Source organism: Megascapheus bottae, chromosome 3, assembly GCF_031878675.1.
Source record: "Megascapheus bottae isolate mThoBot1 chromosome 3, mThoBot2.hap1, whole genome shotgun sequence".
Taxonomy (NCBI): domain Eukaryota; kingdom Metazoa; phylum Chordata; class Mammalia; order Rodentia; family Geomyidae; genus Megascapheus; species Megascapheus bottae.
The window spans coordinates 38,619,568-38,639,094 of record NC_143511.1 but is presented as its reverse complement, the minus strand read 5'-3'; the positions used below and the strand labels follow the sequence as shown (position 1 = coordinate 38,639,094).

General features: G+C 40.2%; 1 protein-coding gene across 2 annotated transcripts in view; it reads right to left on the bottom strand.

Annotated features, from left to right (window-relative positions):
* Positions 1 to 1,943: 1,943 nt before the first annotated feature.
* Positions 1,944 to 19,527, bottom strand: part of Kdm4c (lysine demethylase 4C) — a 313,858-nt gene continuing 296,274 nt past the window's right edge. For both annotated transcript variants that reach the window (XM_090329957.1, XM_090329958.1), the window contains 3 exons: positions 12,557 to 12,676; positions 5,799 to 5,891; positions 1,944 to 3,024 (listed from right to left, as the gene is read on the bottom strand). In XM_090329957.1, the coding sequence (XP_090186083.1) occupies positions 2,848 to 3,024; positions 5,799 to 5,891; positions 12,557 to 12,676 (390 nt within the window). In that variant the 3' untranslated portion in view covers positions 1,944 to 2,847. The remainder of the gene's footprint in view (positions 3,025 to 5,798; positions 5,892 to 12,556; positions 12,677 to 19,527) is intronic.

Genomic DNA, 19,527 nt, shown 5'->3' with positions numbered 1-19,527 from the left:
AATGAGAATGCCTCGGGATCTCTGGTTAGCTTCAAGTTTATGGGGCTGATTTATATCGGAAATGAAGATTGTTTCATTTCAGATCCCTTTTACTTAAAGGCAAAAATAAGGCACCATGCTATCTCTCTGCAGATACCACTCCAATGATTATTCATAAGACCTTCAGGGCATCTAGAATAACATGCCTGCACGGCCTCCTTTCACTTGAGATGATGGTACAGCAAGAAGCGGCAGAGCCATTCTGTTCTACATAGTGTTGTATTCTGAGCCTTTGTGTTTCCATGTACTATAACCCCATAGCGATTTATATATTCTGAGAAGCCATGTGGTACTCCAGTGGATGTCTATTCTCAATTTCTCTCTAAACTAAAAGAAATAAAATGAAAGAAGAAAAGTCACTTAAGGAAAGTAAACTGAGAAGGATTGTATTTGTCCTCATTTCAAACACATAAAAGGAATTATAATGTTGTGAAATATGCCAACCAGTTTTTTACTAATTTCTTAACCTCCAGAGAAAGGCACTTAGTATTACATTAGAATTGTCACAGCTAAGCAATTTAAAAGAAAAAAAAAACAACAAAAAATCTTCAGGACTTTTAACTGTTTTCATGCTACATATACACACTAGAAAGTTAATGTAACACAATGAAATGAAAATTACAATTGAGGTGTCATACAGTAAGTGAAAAAGCTTGAATGCTTTATCTAGTCATAGAACTAATAGACAATTTATGCAGAAAGCAGTGAGACAAAGGTACTTTTCTCTATGACCTGAGTCTATTTGTGGCCAGAACTATTTTGTTAACGCCATATACAGATGTACTTGGTTATAGGAACATTACTTGAGTGAGACCATAAAGAACAGCTGTATTTGAGATCACATAAGGCTCTGCACATTTTCTTCCCATGGCAGCCAATCAGAAATCTTGCTGACAGGCCAACTTGTACAGAACGAATGATCCTATTTAGATTAATTCCTCTTAATGCCTTACACAGGCCTACTTTCCCGGCCTATCGTGGAAAGAGCAGGTCAGTCCCATTTAAAACCCAGAGATAGAAAATTCAAGCTTGATGACTTGATAAAATAGATGACTGTACTAGCAGAGAATGTGGAACAGTTGGTCCCTGTGAAATGAGGCTGGTGAGCTCCACCCCAGCTCTGAGGTCAGCCATGAGGCACTCTGGAAAATGAATGCCATGCCAGCACATGGGTCTAGAGAACTGAGCTTTGCTGGGACTGTCATTAACTGGTTTGGCACTTTGCTCTACACCCAGAAACAGGAGATGTTCTACCTTTGCCCTGAATCTTTGAAATGCCCTGCCAGTCCCCAGCTCTGAGCTTTTCCTTCATCAGGTATTAAGTAATACTCTGTAGAGAACTGAGATGTGCTTGCTCACTGGGCCTGCTTACTGTCCGACCCCTACCATCAACATGAAGAGCACAAACCTGGACTAGCACACTGGTACACTATGGCAGACAGGAGGCACTTGGCACAGACATGCCATCCAGCCAAGACCAGCATAGTAGAGCCCAGAGGGGGGGAAAATGCTGCTTGCATCAGGCTGTTAGGATTTTGCTTGTTCTACAGCGTAATTGTGACTCTGTCTAATTAAAGTAGACACTAGTAACTGGTTTGGCACTTACTTGTCCTCCAGTTTGCATGTCAAGTCAGGGGAGAGGCGGAGGACCTCACAGATCCTTCTCGTGATGACTGGGACCAGAAAACCTGAATGAAAAGTATTCCAGAAGCAAGGGAACAAGGCCTGTGTGGCAGGCTGGGAAATGAACCCATCTCTACAATGATATTATCAGAAATACACAGTGCACCACCGTGTACAATGTCAGTAGTGGAGGGAGGGTCCTGCTCCTCAATAAACCTGGTGTTCTATTTGTTTAAACCCAAAGAAAGGAGTCAGAAGACAGGATAGGAGAAAATGGAAATCTTTATTTTTAAACACGACTACATTTCAGGCTGTTTTAAAAAGAAAAAAAATCATGTTATATTAGTTCAAAACTATGCATCAAGGCATATTTCTTTAAACTCTAATTTTACAAACACATAATGAAAGAAACATATTTTATAAATATCTACTCAGAATAGGTATTATGAAAAAAAAGTGTTTAAAAATAACAGGCCCAGATCTCCCTCTTTAAATATATAAAATTCCCATAGAAGTCATAACAATTCCTCCTCAAGAGCCAAAAATTTCATTTCACAAAAGCCGACTCAGTTCTCATCAGACACAATCAAAAGTAATAGGAATATAAAAAATGTAAAAGTTCTGTACAAGGGAATACAGATAGCACACGGGTAAATCTCATTACCATACATGCCATTTGTGTTTTAAAAAGGTTTTTTTTAATTTTTTTTTTATAAAAACTGCCATTTAAAACAAATAAGTGAGAGTCCTTCCCTGACTGTAAGAGATATAAATTATCACCCTCCCACCTGGGTGCCAGGTCCCATCCGCTGGGATGGGGGAGAGAACCTGCCATGCGTCTCCTGAGGAGGGGCTGGGCCACGTGTGGCCCATCTCTGGCAGGGGCTTTTTTTAGTGGGTCATTCACTACGATCTCTCTTCACTTAGAAAAATTCTTTGGGATCACAGAGGATAATTGCGCCAAGTGAAAGTTAAGATGGAAGGATGACTTCAGATTGCTGAAGCCAGGTGAAAGTATGCGAGTTTTGTTTGCTTGGTCATCAAACTCTGGACACCGTCTTTACCACTGTCAAAAGACGCACCCCACCACCTATCCCAGCAGAACACAGGCTCAGCCTCAAAGCTGTCCCTCCCCCCTTTCTCTTCCAGCCTGAGCTGCCTGTGGCCTGCAGCACTGTGGGTAGGTTATTGCCTCTTCTGACACTTCTTCTGGAAAGAACTCTTCAAGAAAGTGCGGTACACAGGGTCATCTACATACTCATTCTTGAACCTGGAGCTCAGCACTCGTTGTCTCTTCCTCTCCCCTTGGATTACGTCTGCTCCGTAAAAGGTGTCTTCAAATCGCATGTCAGAGGCTGTGGACTGAAAGCAGCCAGTGTTACTTTGCAGAAGGATGTGGTACTGACTGGCCCAGGCCTGGGCACGGTGTTAGCGGGGTAGTGGACTACCCTACGGGTTCCCTCAGCCCTACCTAGATTCACCAGCGAAGAAACCTTGAGACTGCGGTTGATTATGAGGTAACATTTTGTTTCATTCATTTTTGGCAAAGCACTTCTGAGTAAATCTTTCACTTTTCTAAAGTTATCACAGAAAATAAAACATCTATGGAAGCTTTGCCACTGTGCAAGAACAGCAAAAGTCAGCTTCTCAAACACAATAATAAAGCCAATTTACCAGGAGCTCCAGTTAATTATGCACCGTTGCCATGGTTATTCTGTGAGACAATAAAAGGTAATGGGGCCTTTTCTGAAGTGAGTGGAAAAGAACCCAGCACAATCATGAGGTGGACTGCTGACTCTTTGAAACATTTCGCCCTCCTCCAGCGTGAATCTGGGTGAGCCCAAGTCATTAAAACATGAAGGCCTTCTGCTGAAGGCTGCGTTAACCTGCAGCCCGAAAAAAAGGAAAAGATTGCTCTAACCATAAAGCACCTTCCATCAATGAGTTTTCCAATTAGATTTGTTTCACCAGCTGGAAAAAAAAAAACCATCAGTCATGGACAGATGACCCAAGGGCCACAGAGGGTTAATCCCCCTCCAGAAGCCCAGGAGGCAGGTTAGCAAGTAGAGCAGCTTGGCCTCTGATCCACTAACAACAGGGGTTGGGGCCTTTGCTCCTGAGACCCCTGCTAGGCTCAGCTGTGTTTGATAGCATGCACTGCCTACAGTGTGGTAATGCAATTCAGATTCAGATATTTTACAGTGCTTTTTTTTTAAGTTTAAAATATTCTATCCCCCTTTTTTTTAAGTTTGAAAAAAGTTGAGCACTAACGTGCTTGCCAAAAGAAAGAGAACTTAGAAAACTCAGGAGCTGTGTCCAGATGCCTACATCTTGATATTGAAGCCAAATCTGCTGCAGAACAACGCGATGGTGACAGGGGTAGAAAGTAGAGTTTTTCTTCTCAAGTGGGAAAGTCAGAGTATGTGGGATTTATGACACTTAGCTGGTAGGGTGCGTTCTGTAATACAGTCAAAGGCAGAAGAGACTTCCAGAAGGCTACATAGTCCAGTCCCCTAACTCTCTAGACACTAGGAAAGGAGAGGGAGGAGACAAGAGAGCAGGCAGCTAGGGGAGATGGAAAGAAAGTGAGAGAATCGTCTCCATCACCTTGAAGCTTTTTCTGAGATTTCAAGATCTAGTAGTGGCATAGGCTATGTAGGACTTCGTGAAGTATTAGCAAGTGGGTGCCTTTACAATAGTCACATTTAATCTTCCCTTTCCTTGCGGTTATTATCATCTGGTTAACCTTAACCTGTTCACAGGTATGTACAAGCCCCGTGGGCCCCACACTTCCTGCTGGGTGGGCAGCAGAGACAAGCATTCCTTCTCTTGACTATTTCCTTTGAAGGATCTTGCCATCTCCTGAGGATACAGCCAGGAGGACAATGTTAGTTCACACCCTCTGCGGGCAGGCTCCTGCAGTCAGGGGCCCAGCTGACAGGAAAAGGAACTGAATCTATGATTCACATGAAAGGAAACCATTGGTTCTTCCCAAAATAACCAAATAATTTATAGTAACTCTGTTGTCATGGGAAAGGCTATCATAAGCATGTGTCGAAAACTAAGAGTGTCATTTATTCAGCAAATAAGTCCATTTTAGCCAGGAAAATCTCATTCCATTTATTCAGTAAATAAATTCATTTTTAGTTAGAAAAGCCCCATTCATTCAAATTTCTCTGTTTAGGATTTATCATCTCACACATGTAGTAGACATAATTCTAAATGAGCAAAACTGACTTCATTTCAGGGTCCACTAAATAGTTATGACACAATAATATGAAACAAATTATTGTGAATGATGGTTTTTAACAATTTGTTTAGATTACTTATCTGTGTTTATCTTTTAGTGGCATATACTAGGCTTGCAACTAAAAAGGGCTTTAGAATTCCCACAACTAGTGTTCAGGTTTTATCTTTTTTATTAAGAAATTGAAGCCGGGTGTGGTAGCTCATGCCTGTAACCCTGCCTACTCAGGAGGCTGAGATCTGAAGATCACAGTTGAAGCCAGCCCGGACACTAAAGTCTGTAAGACTCTTACCTCCAGTTAACCCCTAGAAAACCAGAAGTGACACTGTGGCTGAAGGGGTAGGGTGATAGCCTTGAGCTGAAGAGCTTGAGGACAATGCCCAGACCCAGAGTTCAAGCCCCACAATCAACAACAACAACAAAAAAAAAAAAAGAAAGAAAGGAAGAAAGAAAAGTTAGGAGCTGACTGGTACCAGGAGCAGTCAGAAATATGAGTGACCTTCTGACCTTCTGATCCAAGACCTCCACTACTAGAAACTTCCCTTGCCATATTGCTACTGCCAACAACATAGCAACTGCCTCGATGGAATCTTTGTCGCTCCTGATGCTTGGCACAGAGGATCTACTTTTGTGCATCAATAAATGATAACACAATGAATGTCATTCAACTTCATTAGAAGGAAATGAAGCTAGGTACAACTGACTTCCATATTTTTGACCACATTTTGAGGTTTGTATTCGGTAGGTTTCAATAAGTAAGCAAAATGCAACATGGACATTCTTCTAAATTAACTCAAAGCCCCCAGGTATTTCCTGCTCAACTTAGGAAACAAGAGAAAGGACAAGGCCTCCCCTGGAGGGACCCCAAGTGGCAACTGTCAGCACTTACGAAACGAGCCTTCACCCTCTTGGGTAGCTCTTCATCTAAGGTGTAGATGTCCTCTCTCTTCATTGCTATCTGGGATCCATCTTCAAATTCAACCTGATAACACAAAAGACATCATGATGTACAGTAAAAACAGACAAGTATTGACTACTCTTTTTTGTTTTGATTTGTTTTTTGGTCGGTTGTGGGCCTGGGTGTTGTCCCTGAGCATTTCGGTTCAAGGCTACCACCCTACCCCTTGAACCACAGCTCCACTTCTGGTTTTCTGGTAATTAATTAAAGGTAAGAGTCTCGTTGATTTTTAAGTACTGGGGCTGGCTTTGAACTGTGACCTTCAGATCTCAGCCTCCTGAGTAGCTAGGATTACAGGCATGAGCCACCACACCCAGCTGAGTATTGACTACTTTTAAAGCTTCTAATCAGTTATGAAAGGAGAAAAAAAAATAAAGGACTCAAACACAGAAGGAGGCAAAGCCCAGTAAAGTTCTTTTCCTTATAAATCTGAAAACCAAGTAGGGGTTATGTTTTTCATCCTGGGGTTTGAACTCAAGGCCTCATTCTCTTGCTTATTAACTCTTCCACTAATGACTGGGTGCCTCTACCACTTGAGTCACACCTCTACTTTCACAGCATTTGCTAGTTAATTAGAATTAGGAATCTCTTGGATTAGTTTGCGTAGGACAGCCTTGAATCTTGATCTCACATCTCAGCTTTCTGGATAGCTAGGATTAGAGGGATACAACACTGGTACCTAGATGCCTTGTGCCTTCTAGGCAGGTGCTCAATCACTGGAGTCATGCTGCAAGCTCTTACTTCTAAGATAACTTCTCTTTGGCTCTGGGTGGCTCCAGACAATGATTCCTTCTCATACCTTACACACTGCTATAATTACAGGCATATAGCTGGGATTATACATATACACCATATTCTGCCAATAAAACAGATTTGAAAACAGCTAAACTTCTTGAATAGGAGAGGCTTGCAATATGAGAACCATATACTTTTTTTCATATATTTTTATTGTAATTAATAGAAGGGTTACATGATATTTGCCAGATAGATGGTGAATTAATTCCCATTCATTGATACCCTTTCACATGTCTTGGTCCCCATTTCCCTCCCCCCACCCCCACCCCCACCCCTCTTCTTGTTTTCCCCCGTTCCCTATCTAATTTCAAATAACCAAATACAAATATATCCGATATATCAGGCAAAAAGTGAGATACTGTAACAATATGAGATAACCAAGGGATAGCAAAAGAGATGAGAGATAACATAGTACATTAAGAACAACAATCATTCATTATATGGCTTATGTTTCTATATCCTAGAGATCCTTCCATTTATCGTCCTACTATATGGTCTTTTGTGTCAAGGTTTTGCTCTATTGCAAATCTCTGCTAGTAGAGCCCAAGGTTTCTACTGATTATGACAAATGAGGGAAACCATTGAGCCTAAGTTCCTTTGAGTCTGGCTTATTTCACTTAATATGATCTTTTCTAAGTCTTTCCATTTCCTAACAAATGGGGCGATGTCATTCTTTCTGACAGCCTCATAGAATTCTATTGTGTACAAATACCACATCTTGCTGATCCACTCATCAACAGAGGGACATCTAGGTTGGTTCCATATCTTTGCTATGGTAAAAAGTGCTGCAATGAACATTGTTGTGCTGGTTGATTTAGTATGTCCTTGTTTCTGAATGATTGGGTAAATGCCAAGTAGTGGAATTGCTGGGTCATAGGGGAGCTCTATGTTTAGTCTTTTGAGCAACTGCCATACTGCTTTCCATAGTGGTTGAACGAGTTTGCACTCCCACCAACAGTGGCCACATCCCCTCCAGCATCTGTTGTTATTAGTTTTTTTGATCCTGGCCATTCTAACTGGAGTGAGGTAGAATCTTAGCGTTGTTTTGATTTGCATTTCTTTTATGACCAGAGATGTTGAGCATTTCTTCATGTGAGAACCATATTCTTAAAGCAAAAAACAGAGGCTGACCAAATGATTTCTCAGATCATGAGACAGTGGAAAATTAACCACTAAAATAACACTCGATCTCTTAGCCCCATGGTGTGTCTCTTTAAGAAGCTCTCCAAACTTATAGGGGAAGAGCTGCTCTTCTGTGAGGAAAGATACTGTTTGTGTGTGAGAATCTTCCCAGATGAGACAGCTTCTCAAATTCCCATGCAGCTTTAACATTTCACTTCCAAAACTATCTTTGTCAAATTCAAAAGAAGCAAATCCCAGTTTCTCAACTTGTTAGCATGTAAACCTCATCAATGTGTGAATACACACTCTCATCTTAAAGAAAAGTGTTTGAAACTCTTTATCATCCTAACTAAATGGCAACAAGCAATCTATCCAACGTGTGCTCTATAGGAAAACATGTGTTGACTTGGTGGCACACCAAGTCATTCTAAATCATTCAGATGTCACACCGTTAACAGATGGAAATGCTCTGGTAATTCTTGTCCAAAAGGTGAGTTATCTAATTGTATGAACAGAATTTTGTTGGAGTTTGAAAAAATGTGAAATCCCCCCCATCCTTTTCCATCCATCATCTACCCTTTTTTCTGTTCCCCCTCTCTCCCTTGCCAAGATTAATGCTCTATCACTGAGCAATAGTTCCACTTGTGCATTTACTAGAGATAAGGATTTCACAGACTTTCCTACCCAGGCTGGCTTTGAACCTTGATACTCAGATCTCAGTCTCCTGAGTAACTAGGATTAACAGGCATAAACTGTTGGCACCTTCCTTCCTTCCTTCCTTCTTTCCTTCCTCTCTCCCTCCTTTCCTCTCCAAACTTAGTGGTCAATGTATCACTTATTAGTGATCATGTATCTTATTAGTGAGCTTTTATCAGTGATCAATGTATCACTAATAAGAGTAAGCTACACAAAAGGGTAGAATTAGGCTTATTTCTGGAAGGCTGACGGTGAGAATAATTTTCTTCATTTTCTCTCAGCACAATGGTTTCTTCGATATTTAATTAGGCCAATGTGTCATCATCTTTATATTATTTGATAGCAGAGCTACATCCACCTGTGTCTATTTCATTTCTTTTAGATCACTTGAAATTTTTAAGAGAAGGAGGCAATTATGAATCTAAAATAGAGCATGGCAGACTAGGAACAGACCATCTCGCCATCATGATGCAAGACTCAGTATTCAATCCTGGGATCTGTCCAACAGAGCACAAACAGCTGTTCTTTCCAATAAGGACAGAGTTGTGCACTCTCAAATTATCAAAAAAGTGTTCTTTCCGTGAAAAGTTGCTAAAATTTGTTAACTGAGTCCCCTATCCCCTAGTTTGCAAAACAGAAGTCAATACAAAACCTATTTTGTAGAACACAAGAATAAACAATTACGTATATACACTTAAAATATTGAACACTATACCTTATTCATAGCTATTCTTATGTTTGTGTTTATTCAATGGTGAAGTTGAATAGACACAAATCACCAAACATGATCTTAAAAGACACTTGACTTAATCAGGAATTTCAAACTACTTGTGCTTGAGAGACAATTTTAATATCACTCTTCCACTAAGTCCATAAATATGGCCTTAGTTTTGTGCTGATAGGCCATCATAAATTCAACTGCAGAGAACACACTGATTACTAATTGGCTAAATTTCAACATGTCCTCATTCTGTGCTACTTTTATCAGCTTTGCTACATGTAAGAAGCTTCACTTCTACACTTACCTGTTTAATATTAATTAAATGCAATTGTTTTCTTTTGAATAATCCAGTAATGCTTCTTTGCTGCTTCTGCAGCCTGTCTTAGGATTTTTGGTTAATGTTAGCCAATCTTTTTACAAAAAGGCTCCATCCAGCACTTACCCTATTATACTCTAAATATGCAACTAGACTTTGTCATAAATACCACATGCAAAGGGGAAAACGCCCTGAGCATACATAAACTCCCCTAAACATACACAATGGATACATACTAATCCTTCCCCTGAGACTTTTCTACACCATGAAAAATGTTCTAAGTTTTTTCAAAACTTCTTCAAGAAAGTTTAGTTACACTGTATTCCTCTAGTTCCTGGTGCAGTGTCCTATAATGTACCATTCCATTAAGCCTGGCCCTTATCAGTACCTGAACATTTTACTCTGCTGAAACTGGCACACTTATCATTTTCAAGCTGGTTTTACTTAACAAGCCTGAAGCTCCTTGCTTTTTCTCTTTTTATTCCAATCTTTTTTTTTTTAACTTTACCTTAGCCTGGAAAGCTGATATATTACTGAAAATGCTACTATTTTAGATCTAATGTGTTCCTTTTAAAACCTCTGAGGAAGTACAAAAGCACACATGCTATCCATGTTGATCCCCATTTTTTTTCCATTTTAATGTCTTGTTTACTAAGCATTGCTTTATTTTTTATGTCATATTTCAAATGCCATGTTTAACAAACAAATATTTAAGAAGGGAATATGTAATCACTGGCACATAAATTTTAGCGCATAATTAAAATTAAGCTGAGAGTTTGTATGTCTATGTAGTTACATTTATATCTCTAAGACCATGTCAATGACCTTGGGTAACTGAATATTGATTGAGTCATCACTCTTGTACTGTTTGGATCTAATATCCACATATCAAGGAAACCATGTGCCTTTTGTTCCTTTGGTCTTGACTTATCTTGCTCAACATGATTTGCTCTAGTTTTATCCACTTCCCAGCAAATGCTATTATTTTATCTTGTCTGTTGGCTATGTAGAATTTCATTGTATATATGTACCACATTTTTTGCACCCATTCACCTGTAGTGGGGCATCTGGGTTGTTTCCATTGTTTGGCTATTGTGAATAGTGCAGAGATGAACATTGCTGAGCAGATGTCCTTACCATATCCTGGGTTATGATGCTCAGGATAGATGCCCAGGAGTGGTATGGCAGGATCATAGGGAAGGTCTATTTTCAGTTCTTTAAGAAACCCCCAAACTGCTTTCCAGAGTGGCTGAACTTGTTTACATTCCCACCAGCAGTGCAGTAGGGCTCCTCTTTCTCCACAACCCCACCAGTATTTGTCATTGTCTGAGTTCAGAATATTGGACATTCTATTTGGGGTAAGGTGGTATATTAGGGTTGTTTTTATTTTCATTTACTTTATGACTGTGGATGATGAGTGTTTTTTCATATGCTTTTCTGTCATTTTAACCTCTTCTTTTGATAAGTCTCTCTTTAGTTCCCTTGCCCATTTAGCGATTGGTTTAGTGGGCATGGGGGGGATTAGTTTCTTGAGTTCCCTGTAGATATTGGATATTAAGCATTTGTCTGATGTATTATTGGTAAATAGCTTTTCCCAGTTGGTTGGCTGTCTCTCTACTTTAGGAGTTATGCCTTTGTTTGTGCAGAAACTTTTTACTTTAGGTAGTCACATTTGTCAAGTTTCTCTCCAATCTGTTGTGACCCTAAGACCCTGTTCAAGAAGTTTTTGCCTGTGAGTTCCAGTGTCTCTCCTACTCTATTGTGTAGCAGTTTCAGGGTTTCACGTCAGATATTGAGGTCTTTGATTCATTTTGAGTTAATATTTGTGCGTGGCAACAGACTGGGATCAATGTTTTAGTTTTCTGCCTGTGGCTGCCCAGTTTTCCCAGCACCAATAATTGAAGAGGATGTGTTTATTCCACTATATATCTCTGACTCCTTTGTCAAATATTAGTTGACTATAGGCATGTGGTTTTATTTCTGGATCTTCTGTTCCATTGTTTTCCTGGTCTATTTTTGTGCCAATACCAAGCTGTTTTTGTTATTATGGCTCTATAGTAGACTTTGAAGTCTGGGACTGTAATACCACCTGCATTGCTCTTTTTGCCTAGAATTGTTTGGCTATTCTAGGTCTTTTGTTGTTCCATATAAACCTTTGGATTGCACCTTCTATTTCAGTAAAGAATGTCTTTGGGATTTTGATGAGGATTGCATTGAATTTGTATATCAATTTTGGCAGTATGGCCATTTTCAGTATATTGGTTCCCCCTACCCACAAGCATGGGTTGTCTTTCAATTTCCTGGTATCTTCTTTAATTTCCTTTGTTAGGCTTTTATAGTTTTCATTAAATAATTCCTTTATATCTTTGTTTAGGTTAATTCCTAAATATTTTATTCTTTTGGGTGCTATTGCAAATGGGTTGATTCCTATTAACAACAACAACAACAACAGCAACAACAACAACTTGATTTTATTTCTGGAAGGAATTAAATATTTTTAATTGCAAACACCCTTAGACTTCCCTACTGGACAGAATGCACTTGATAACTGGACTTTCCCTTAAATTAGCACTGTTTTAAGCTTGGGTGAGAAGCACCAGCTCCTTACAATACCAACTGGCCATAAATGGACCAGAGAGCTCTGCTGGTTTAAGTTTAGCAGAGATGGCCAGGGTGATGTCTCCCAGGCAAAAGCTATGAGGTGCTGCTAACTGATGAACAACCATCACTAACTCAGCCTCGATGTGAGATGGACCTGCCAATCGGTCTCTTTTCTTATCATTATAACAAAGTAATATATCTTATTATTTAATGACTTAAAAATACTCCAAATCACCTATTCATCAAATATTGTAGGGTTTTTCACGCCCGACTTCAACAGCAAACTTCAGAGCTTTCACTTGAGTTACTAAATCTGGAATCTGTGGCCTTCACAGAGAAAAAAGAGGAATCTCAGGTGCACCATAGCACATTCCTACACAGTCTCTACCACCCTTTTCCATTCATCTTGGCAAGCATCATAGAGAGAGCAGCACCCACCTGGTACATATAGGCCACATTTGATCCAAGGTATTTTGCTCCATAGAGTTTGCCATCAGGCCACTTGACTTGGACAACTTCTCCCTCGCCAGGGGGGCCCAGCGTCAAACAGTCCCGGCTCTGAGGAATAAACAGAAACAGGCTTTTCAAGGCAAGTGCTTAAGTGGCTGCATTTAGAACTTAGCAAATGATGAACTCCTGACAATTAAAAGGAGTTATTGCCTCTGTGTTTTATGGGTTATGATCTTGCATGGGTATTCAGGGGAAGAGATATGAGCCAAAGGAGTACTTAAAGATTCAGCCTATATCATAAAGTTGCTAAGGAGCCACCATAATCCAAGTGGGAAAAAAAATAGCAGCATTTACATTTGCTATTTGACAAAGAATTGTTCAGAGGCTGACTAAAATATGCAGAGAAACGGTTTTAGCTGAAGAAGAGACCAGCTAATGATTTATAACACCTGGCATTTAATAGCATTTTCCAGTTAACAAAATGCTTCAGCATAAATCTAATTTGATCTTTACAAACACTCTCTGAAGTAGACAGATTATTAATTATCCCCATTTTACTGACAAGGAAACTGAGCGTTCGAGGAGGCTCCTTTAAGCTGTCAGGCTCTCCAGAGGAATGAGGCTGGATATTAGAGTAAAAGCTGAGCTTATAAAGGTAAGGAAGGGGATATCTGAGCTCAGAAATGGTGAAACTTGCCAAGGAAGTAGGAAGGAAAAAGCAGGTGGGAGTGCAGCTGCAATGTGCTCTGCTCCTGCTGTATGCTGGTGGCTCCTGTCTATAATTCTAGCTACTTGGGAGGCTGAGATTGGAGAATCATGGTTTAAAGACAATCTGGATAAAGACAGCTTGGGTAGACAATTCTGAGAGACTCTTATCTTGAACTAACCATCAAAACGCTGGAAGCAGAGTTGTGGCTCATGTGGTAAACCACTAGCCTTAAACAGAAAAAGCTAAGGGATAGAACCTAGGCCCTGAATCCAAGCCTGGTACCAGCACACATACACATATGCACATGCATATCCCTGTTTATTCCCAAACAAATGCTCCCATTCAGGGTCCAGTTTACTACCTTTCCCCAGTAATCACAGTGGTTCAGAATCAAAGTTGTCTAATATCAGGTCTTTTGGTCTATGTTGCAGCTTCCTAATAAAATTCAGAGCAAACTACCCAAGGAGTTCATTCTGGAAGGTGCTTTTGAGGGGGAAGAGGTTATAGGAAAATAGCAAAAATAATCAAGCTGTGTACTCTTATATGTTAATATAAATGAATACTACTTTGATCATTTTTTTGCACACTTAGCAATTCATGACTTTCTAATACTAGCTTTTTACTGATGAGGCCAATTTGACTGAAATGCAATGCAGTCTGGCGTGTTGTGTCATGTAGATGAGAAGCACACAGAAGAAATATTTAGTGATGACTAGAAACCCACCATGAATTTCTTTTTGTTACTAATAGAAATTCTGCCTTAGAAAGGAGTGGACACTTCATGTTGAATTGGGACTATCACATGAAAGGCCAGGCTGTTCATTTTCCTAACTATGGACTATGCTTCCCTTTAGAGCTATGGGCAAAGAAAAACTCATGTGCTCAAAGGTTCTAGAAAACTGACAGTCTGTATCTAACTTAAGTTAAATAAAAACAAGCTTATTTTCGGCCTTGACAGTATTTGCCCTCAGGGCATCCAGAATTGAAAGCACTTGCTAGAGAAATACACTCTGGCTATGCCTTGGGGGTCATCACCTCACTTTCCATTTCCTTTCCAAATACTTCTGCAGTACTAAGAAGGTTGAAGGCAGAGCTTCTGAGTCCATGCTAAATGCATATGTCTGCTCTGCGAGGACAGGAAGTCACTTCAGCCCTGGGATTACCCTGCAGTGGAAGCCAGATTCCTCAGCAAATGTGGCAGGTTAAGAGAAGCTCACTTCCTCCCTTGGCAAAAGCTTTCTTATGCCTAGAATAAATGCTCTGGGTGGTTACATGCTACCTCAAAGCTTCTATCAAGATGATCCACACTGACTTATTCTGAAAGGCACTGTGTTCGCCATATTATGTGTTATGGTACGTTGGGCACCACAGCCAATAGCCAGGGATTCTGCAGGGTATCAGGTGAAACAGTGAGTCACTGACTTAATAGTATAAGTTATTTGGATCTGATTTAATTACCATATAGAGTGAGTTTTTTTTAACCTAAAAATGTATGTAGATGCTAAAGGTGTTGTGAGCCAAGAGACAGCTTCGAGATCTCTGGTTTAGAGATAATTCTCTTTGGAGCCAACCTGCAGACAGACAATATGCGTGGTTGCCCTGCTCTTCAGGAGTCTACAGTTCCTTAAGTTATCTGCCATTAAGTTAAGCCTGATCTTAAGGTTTAGTCTTTATTTTTTTGGCCAGTCCTGGGGCTTGAACTCAGGGCCTAAGCACTATCCTTGGACTTCCTCAATGCTATAGCTCTACCATGTGAGCCACAGCACCACTTCTGGCTTTTTCTATGTACATGGTACCAAGGAATCAAATTTGAAACTTGGTGCACAGAAGGCAAGCACTCTACCATTAGGCCAAACTACCAGCCCAAGGTTCACTTTTTTTTTTTTTTGGTGGGTCATGGGGCTTGAACTCCTGGCCTGGGCACTGTCCCTGAGCACTTCAGCTCAAGGCTACCACTCTACCCCTGGGCCTGGGCAATGTCCCAGAGCTTTTCAGCTCAAGGATACTGCACTACCACTTGAGCCACAGCCCAACTTCCCCTTTTCTAGTGGTTAATTGGAGATAAGAGTCTCTGGGACTTCAGTGCCCAGGCTGGTTTTGAACTTCCAATCCTCAGACCTTAACCTCCTGAGTAGCTAGGATTATAGGTATGAGCCACCGCACCGGCCCCAAGGTTCACTCTTAGAGACCTGTTAGCCCACAGAAAGCGAAGCCTACTCTGCCCAATATCTGCTCGAGTAGTAAAGCAGATAGCAAAGGTGATCATTTTAACTCCTAAATCCTGGCTCCTTCATCTTGTTGTATTACTGTTTCTTGAACAGGATGAGAAGTGATATTTACTCTTGAATCCCTGCAAAGACAAGGCCTCAGGGAAAACAAGGGGCTGTATTCCTTTATTTACCTTTCCTAAACAATCTCTAAGTGCAGGAACTAAGACATCGCTTTATAATCTGAATCCTTACATTTTATAGATTTAACATCAATGGAAGTTTATTAACATTTATAATGCAACATCAAATACATCTTTTCTGCAATTCAGGTACCTTTATCACTAAGGTGAAACAGTAGCCACAGAAAGTGCCAAGTATAAATTACCCTTGAGCAATATCTCATCAACATACAGCTTTATTAATACACTGAAGCCAACTTTACCAAGTGGCAAATAATTCTTGTTTGACCAGATTCTGTTCAGTATCTTTCTTTTAGGGGGGGGGCAGTCCTGGGCTTTGAGCTCAGGTCCTGGGCATTGTCTTTGGGCTTTCTCAAGACTAGTGCTCTACCACTTGAGCCACAGCACCACTTCTGGCTTCTTCTTTGTATGTGGTACTGAGGAATTGAACCCCGGTTTTTGTGCATGCTAGGCAAGCACTCTAACACTAGGCCACACTCCCTAGCCCATCTTTTTTTAAAAATATATTTGATACCCACCAAGACATGAGAAAGTGTATCAATGTTTGTGAAGTAATGCACCTTCTATCTGGTGAATATAATGTAACCTTTCTATTAATTACAATAAAAATATAAAAGAAGAATAAAAATAGTCCAAAATTCATATGGAATATTTCTTTAAAGAATGACATTGGGATATTGATGGGCATTGCATTGAATTTGTACATAGCCCTTGGCAAGATTGCCATTTTCATGATTTTAATTCTTCCAATCCAGGAGCATGAGAGGTTTTCCCATTTCCTCAGTTCTGCTTTAATTTCCTTTTTCAGCGTTTTAAAATTTTCATCAAAAAGGTCCTTTACATTCTTAATTAATTCCTAGGTACTTTATTTTCTTTAAGGCTATTGCAAAAAGAGTTGATTTCCTGATTTCCCCAGCCCATCTTTTATAGGTATTGCCAACTAATCCTTCACTCATGACAAATCTTAAGGCATGAGTACCTTTTACTGGCATTTCTACCAATCAACTTCATAGTCTTTCATATCAAATTCTAGGGGAGATACTGGTTTGCCTTCACAATTTTTTTCTTTTTGGCTTTCAGAATTTTTCTTTTTTATTTACGAGCAGAAATAGCCAAATATAACAAGACAAATTGTTCTGTGATTTCCCCGACCCACCCAGAATCATTAATCTGGCCACCTTCACTCCCTTTGCCAGGGTGTTTACCTAAAAATGCATATATTCTGATTTGCATATAGCATCATTTAGTATGTATGATTTACTATTTACTCCCAAGGTACTTTCCAGATAGATTTAATGCAACTCCTACTAAGATATGAAAGAGTCTATTTCTGTAACATCTCATTTCCTCTAAAAAGAAGAAATGTCAATTCATCAGCTGTCTCACATTTTGCATTTGCCAGAAAATGTGTGGGTAAAGAGCATTTACACAGAAAGGCAACTAGGAGTGTGGGAACTGATGGAAAGAAGTGGAAAGATTTGGTACTCAGGCTTCTCTTCTTCCCAAGCAGTGGTCGCCAGGTGTCTCCAACTTCACTAATCCAGTAACAACTTCCTGACCACCTACTATGTGTGTTGTCAGGCGCTATGAGACAAAATGCCCAGTAGTCTACCTTAAGGGCTGTCACCAGGCTCTTATCCACTTGGGGAGGCCTGTGACCACCAGCTATGGAAGCCCGGATTATCTTCAGCTAGAGGAGAATGTATAGATTGGCTTTCTGAGTAGGATTTCATTTAGGAAAAAAAAATTCCAAAGTAAAAGTTCTCAAAAAAAAAAAAAAAACAAAGCATTAGAAAACAAAGAGGCCTGCAAACCAGGGGACTGAGCTTGTAGAAAGAAACAGCTCGAAGACACTGCCTTATCCCTCAGAGGTCTGCAGTTGCCTTACATCTCCTGAGCTGGACCTGAAGAACAAGTGCCAGGAACAGCTTCACCAAGTGTGCTCCCACAACAGGCTCATTTAAGGGCTCTAGGCCCACTCAAAGCTCTCTGTGACTCAAGTGATTCTTTCTAAGCATTCTAGAATTTAGGGGTAATTAGGTTAAAGAACATGAAATCTAATAGTTTCTGGTGCTTTATTGGAACATGTTAACATCCTGGTTGAAAAATTACCTGAATCAAAACCTTGACTAATGCTTTTTTTACAGTTGCTCCCTAAACCCCTGAAACAGTTTGCCCTCACCTGATATACAAAGCTGTCTGCCAGCTGCTGCATGGCCTCTAGAAATGTGCAAACTCACTTAAAATCCACCAGAGCCAGATTCACAGGCACACTAGTGCCTAGAGTTGGCCGTTAACCCTGTACCTAATGTGCTAAATAGAGGCTTCTATATATTTCTCTCTATATTTTTTTTTCCAATTTATGACATTTTATTCTTTTTTTTGTTGCTGCACATTTTGATTAGATGTCAGCTGTTTCCTTTAACAAAATAGAGTATAATACAAGCTTGTTTAATCTTTTCCAACTTCAGTGTATCTATAGACTTTTAAAAAATTATTTTCTCTATTGTTACTATAAAGGTGGTACACAGAGGGATTACAATTACATGAGAAAGGTAATGAGTACATTTTTTTTGTGGTGTCATCAGTTCCCTCACTCTCTCCCAGTCCCTCCTTCCCATCTACACCCACGACTTGTATAGTCCACTTTCATCACTGTCTACTGAGCTCCACTAATGAATTTTTTCACTTTTTATCCCTCAAGTTCTGCACCCTCCCCCGACCCTTCCAAAGACACACACACAAATACACTATTCATAAAGACAATCATCAAAAAATTTTAAAGAGATCTCACTTCCATATTTTGACATTTATTTATATATATGAATATATATATATAATTTTATCTTAAGTACAGAGAGGTATGTAGACCTTGTACCTTTGTGTTTATAAAATTAAAGACAGAAGTAATAACTGCAGGCAAACATGCAGACTTTTGGATCATTTACTGAGAAGATATTGGCTGCCTTATTAACCCATGCGAGAGGATATGACCCATCACATTCTTACTAAAGTGAGGATGTACACTAACTAAAAAGAAATGCTCAATTGCTAGGCTATTATTTGAATTCTGAAGGCATTATGTTGCTGGGTCCGCTGAAGGGACTCTTAGAAGCTGCTGTCCTTAAATGTTACCTGCCTTAGTCCAACCCACCACCCTTCCCTCCACTACACACACACACACACACACACACACACACACACCAGTCTTAGAAACTGCTGTCTTTAAATGTTGCCTGCTTTAGTCCAACCCACCACTCCTCCCTCCATCACACTCACACACACACACACACAACCAAAGCCAGGCATCCCTATCAGCCCAACTGCATCAGATAAAGACATGGCACATGAAGTCCCCACAGTTAATAGCATAGATTTTGGAGCCTCTAACAGTCCCCTTTGGGGAAAATGCTTAAGTGACCTAGAGCAAAATGATGCCAACAGCTGCCAGCACTTTGGGAGATAATCACCGGCTCATTACTGGACTCTGGCAGGGATGAACCAGACTGACTGACAGCCATGGAATAATCATAGTGGCTACCTGTCATAAATTTGGCTGCCCAATATCTGAAGACCCTTTTCCCTTCAGATTCTCAATGGGAGGCCGAGCTGCCCTGCCATGATAAATGCTGAGCTATGCCAGATACACTCTCCTCCAGCTTCCTTGGCAGTAAATACATCAGTGGAGCCTTGGCAGGTTGATTTGCACCTGCCCCAGATTCTGATCAGAGACACAGAGAAACAAGTAAAGGACAGAATGCTCTTAGAATCAGTAGCACTCACATGCCACTCAGTGACAGGGTCCAGAACTAGTGTGACCATGTGAGGGGAATGGAGGGG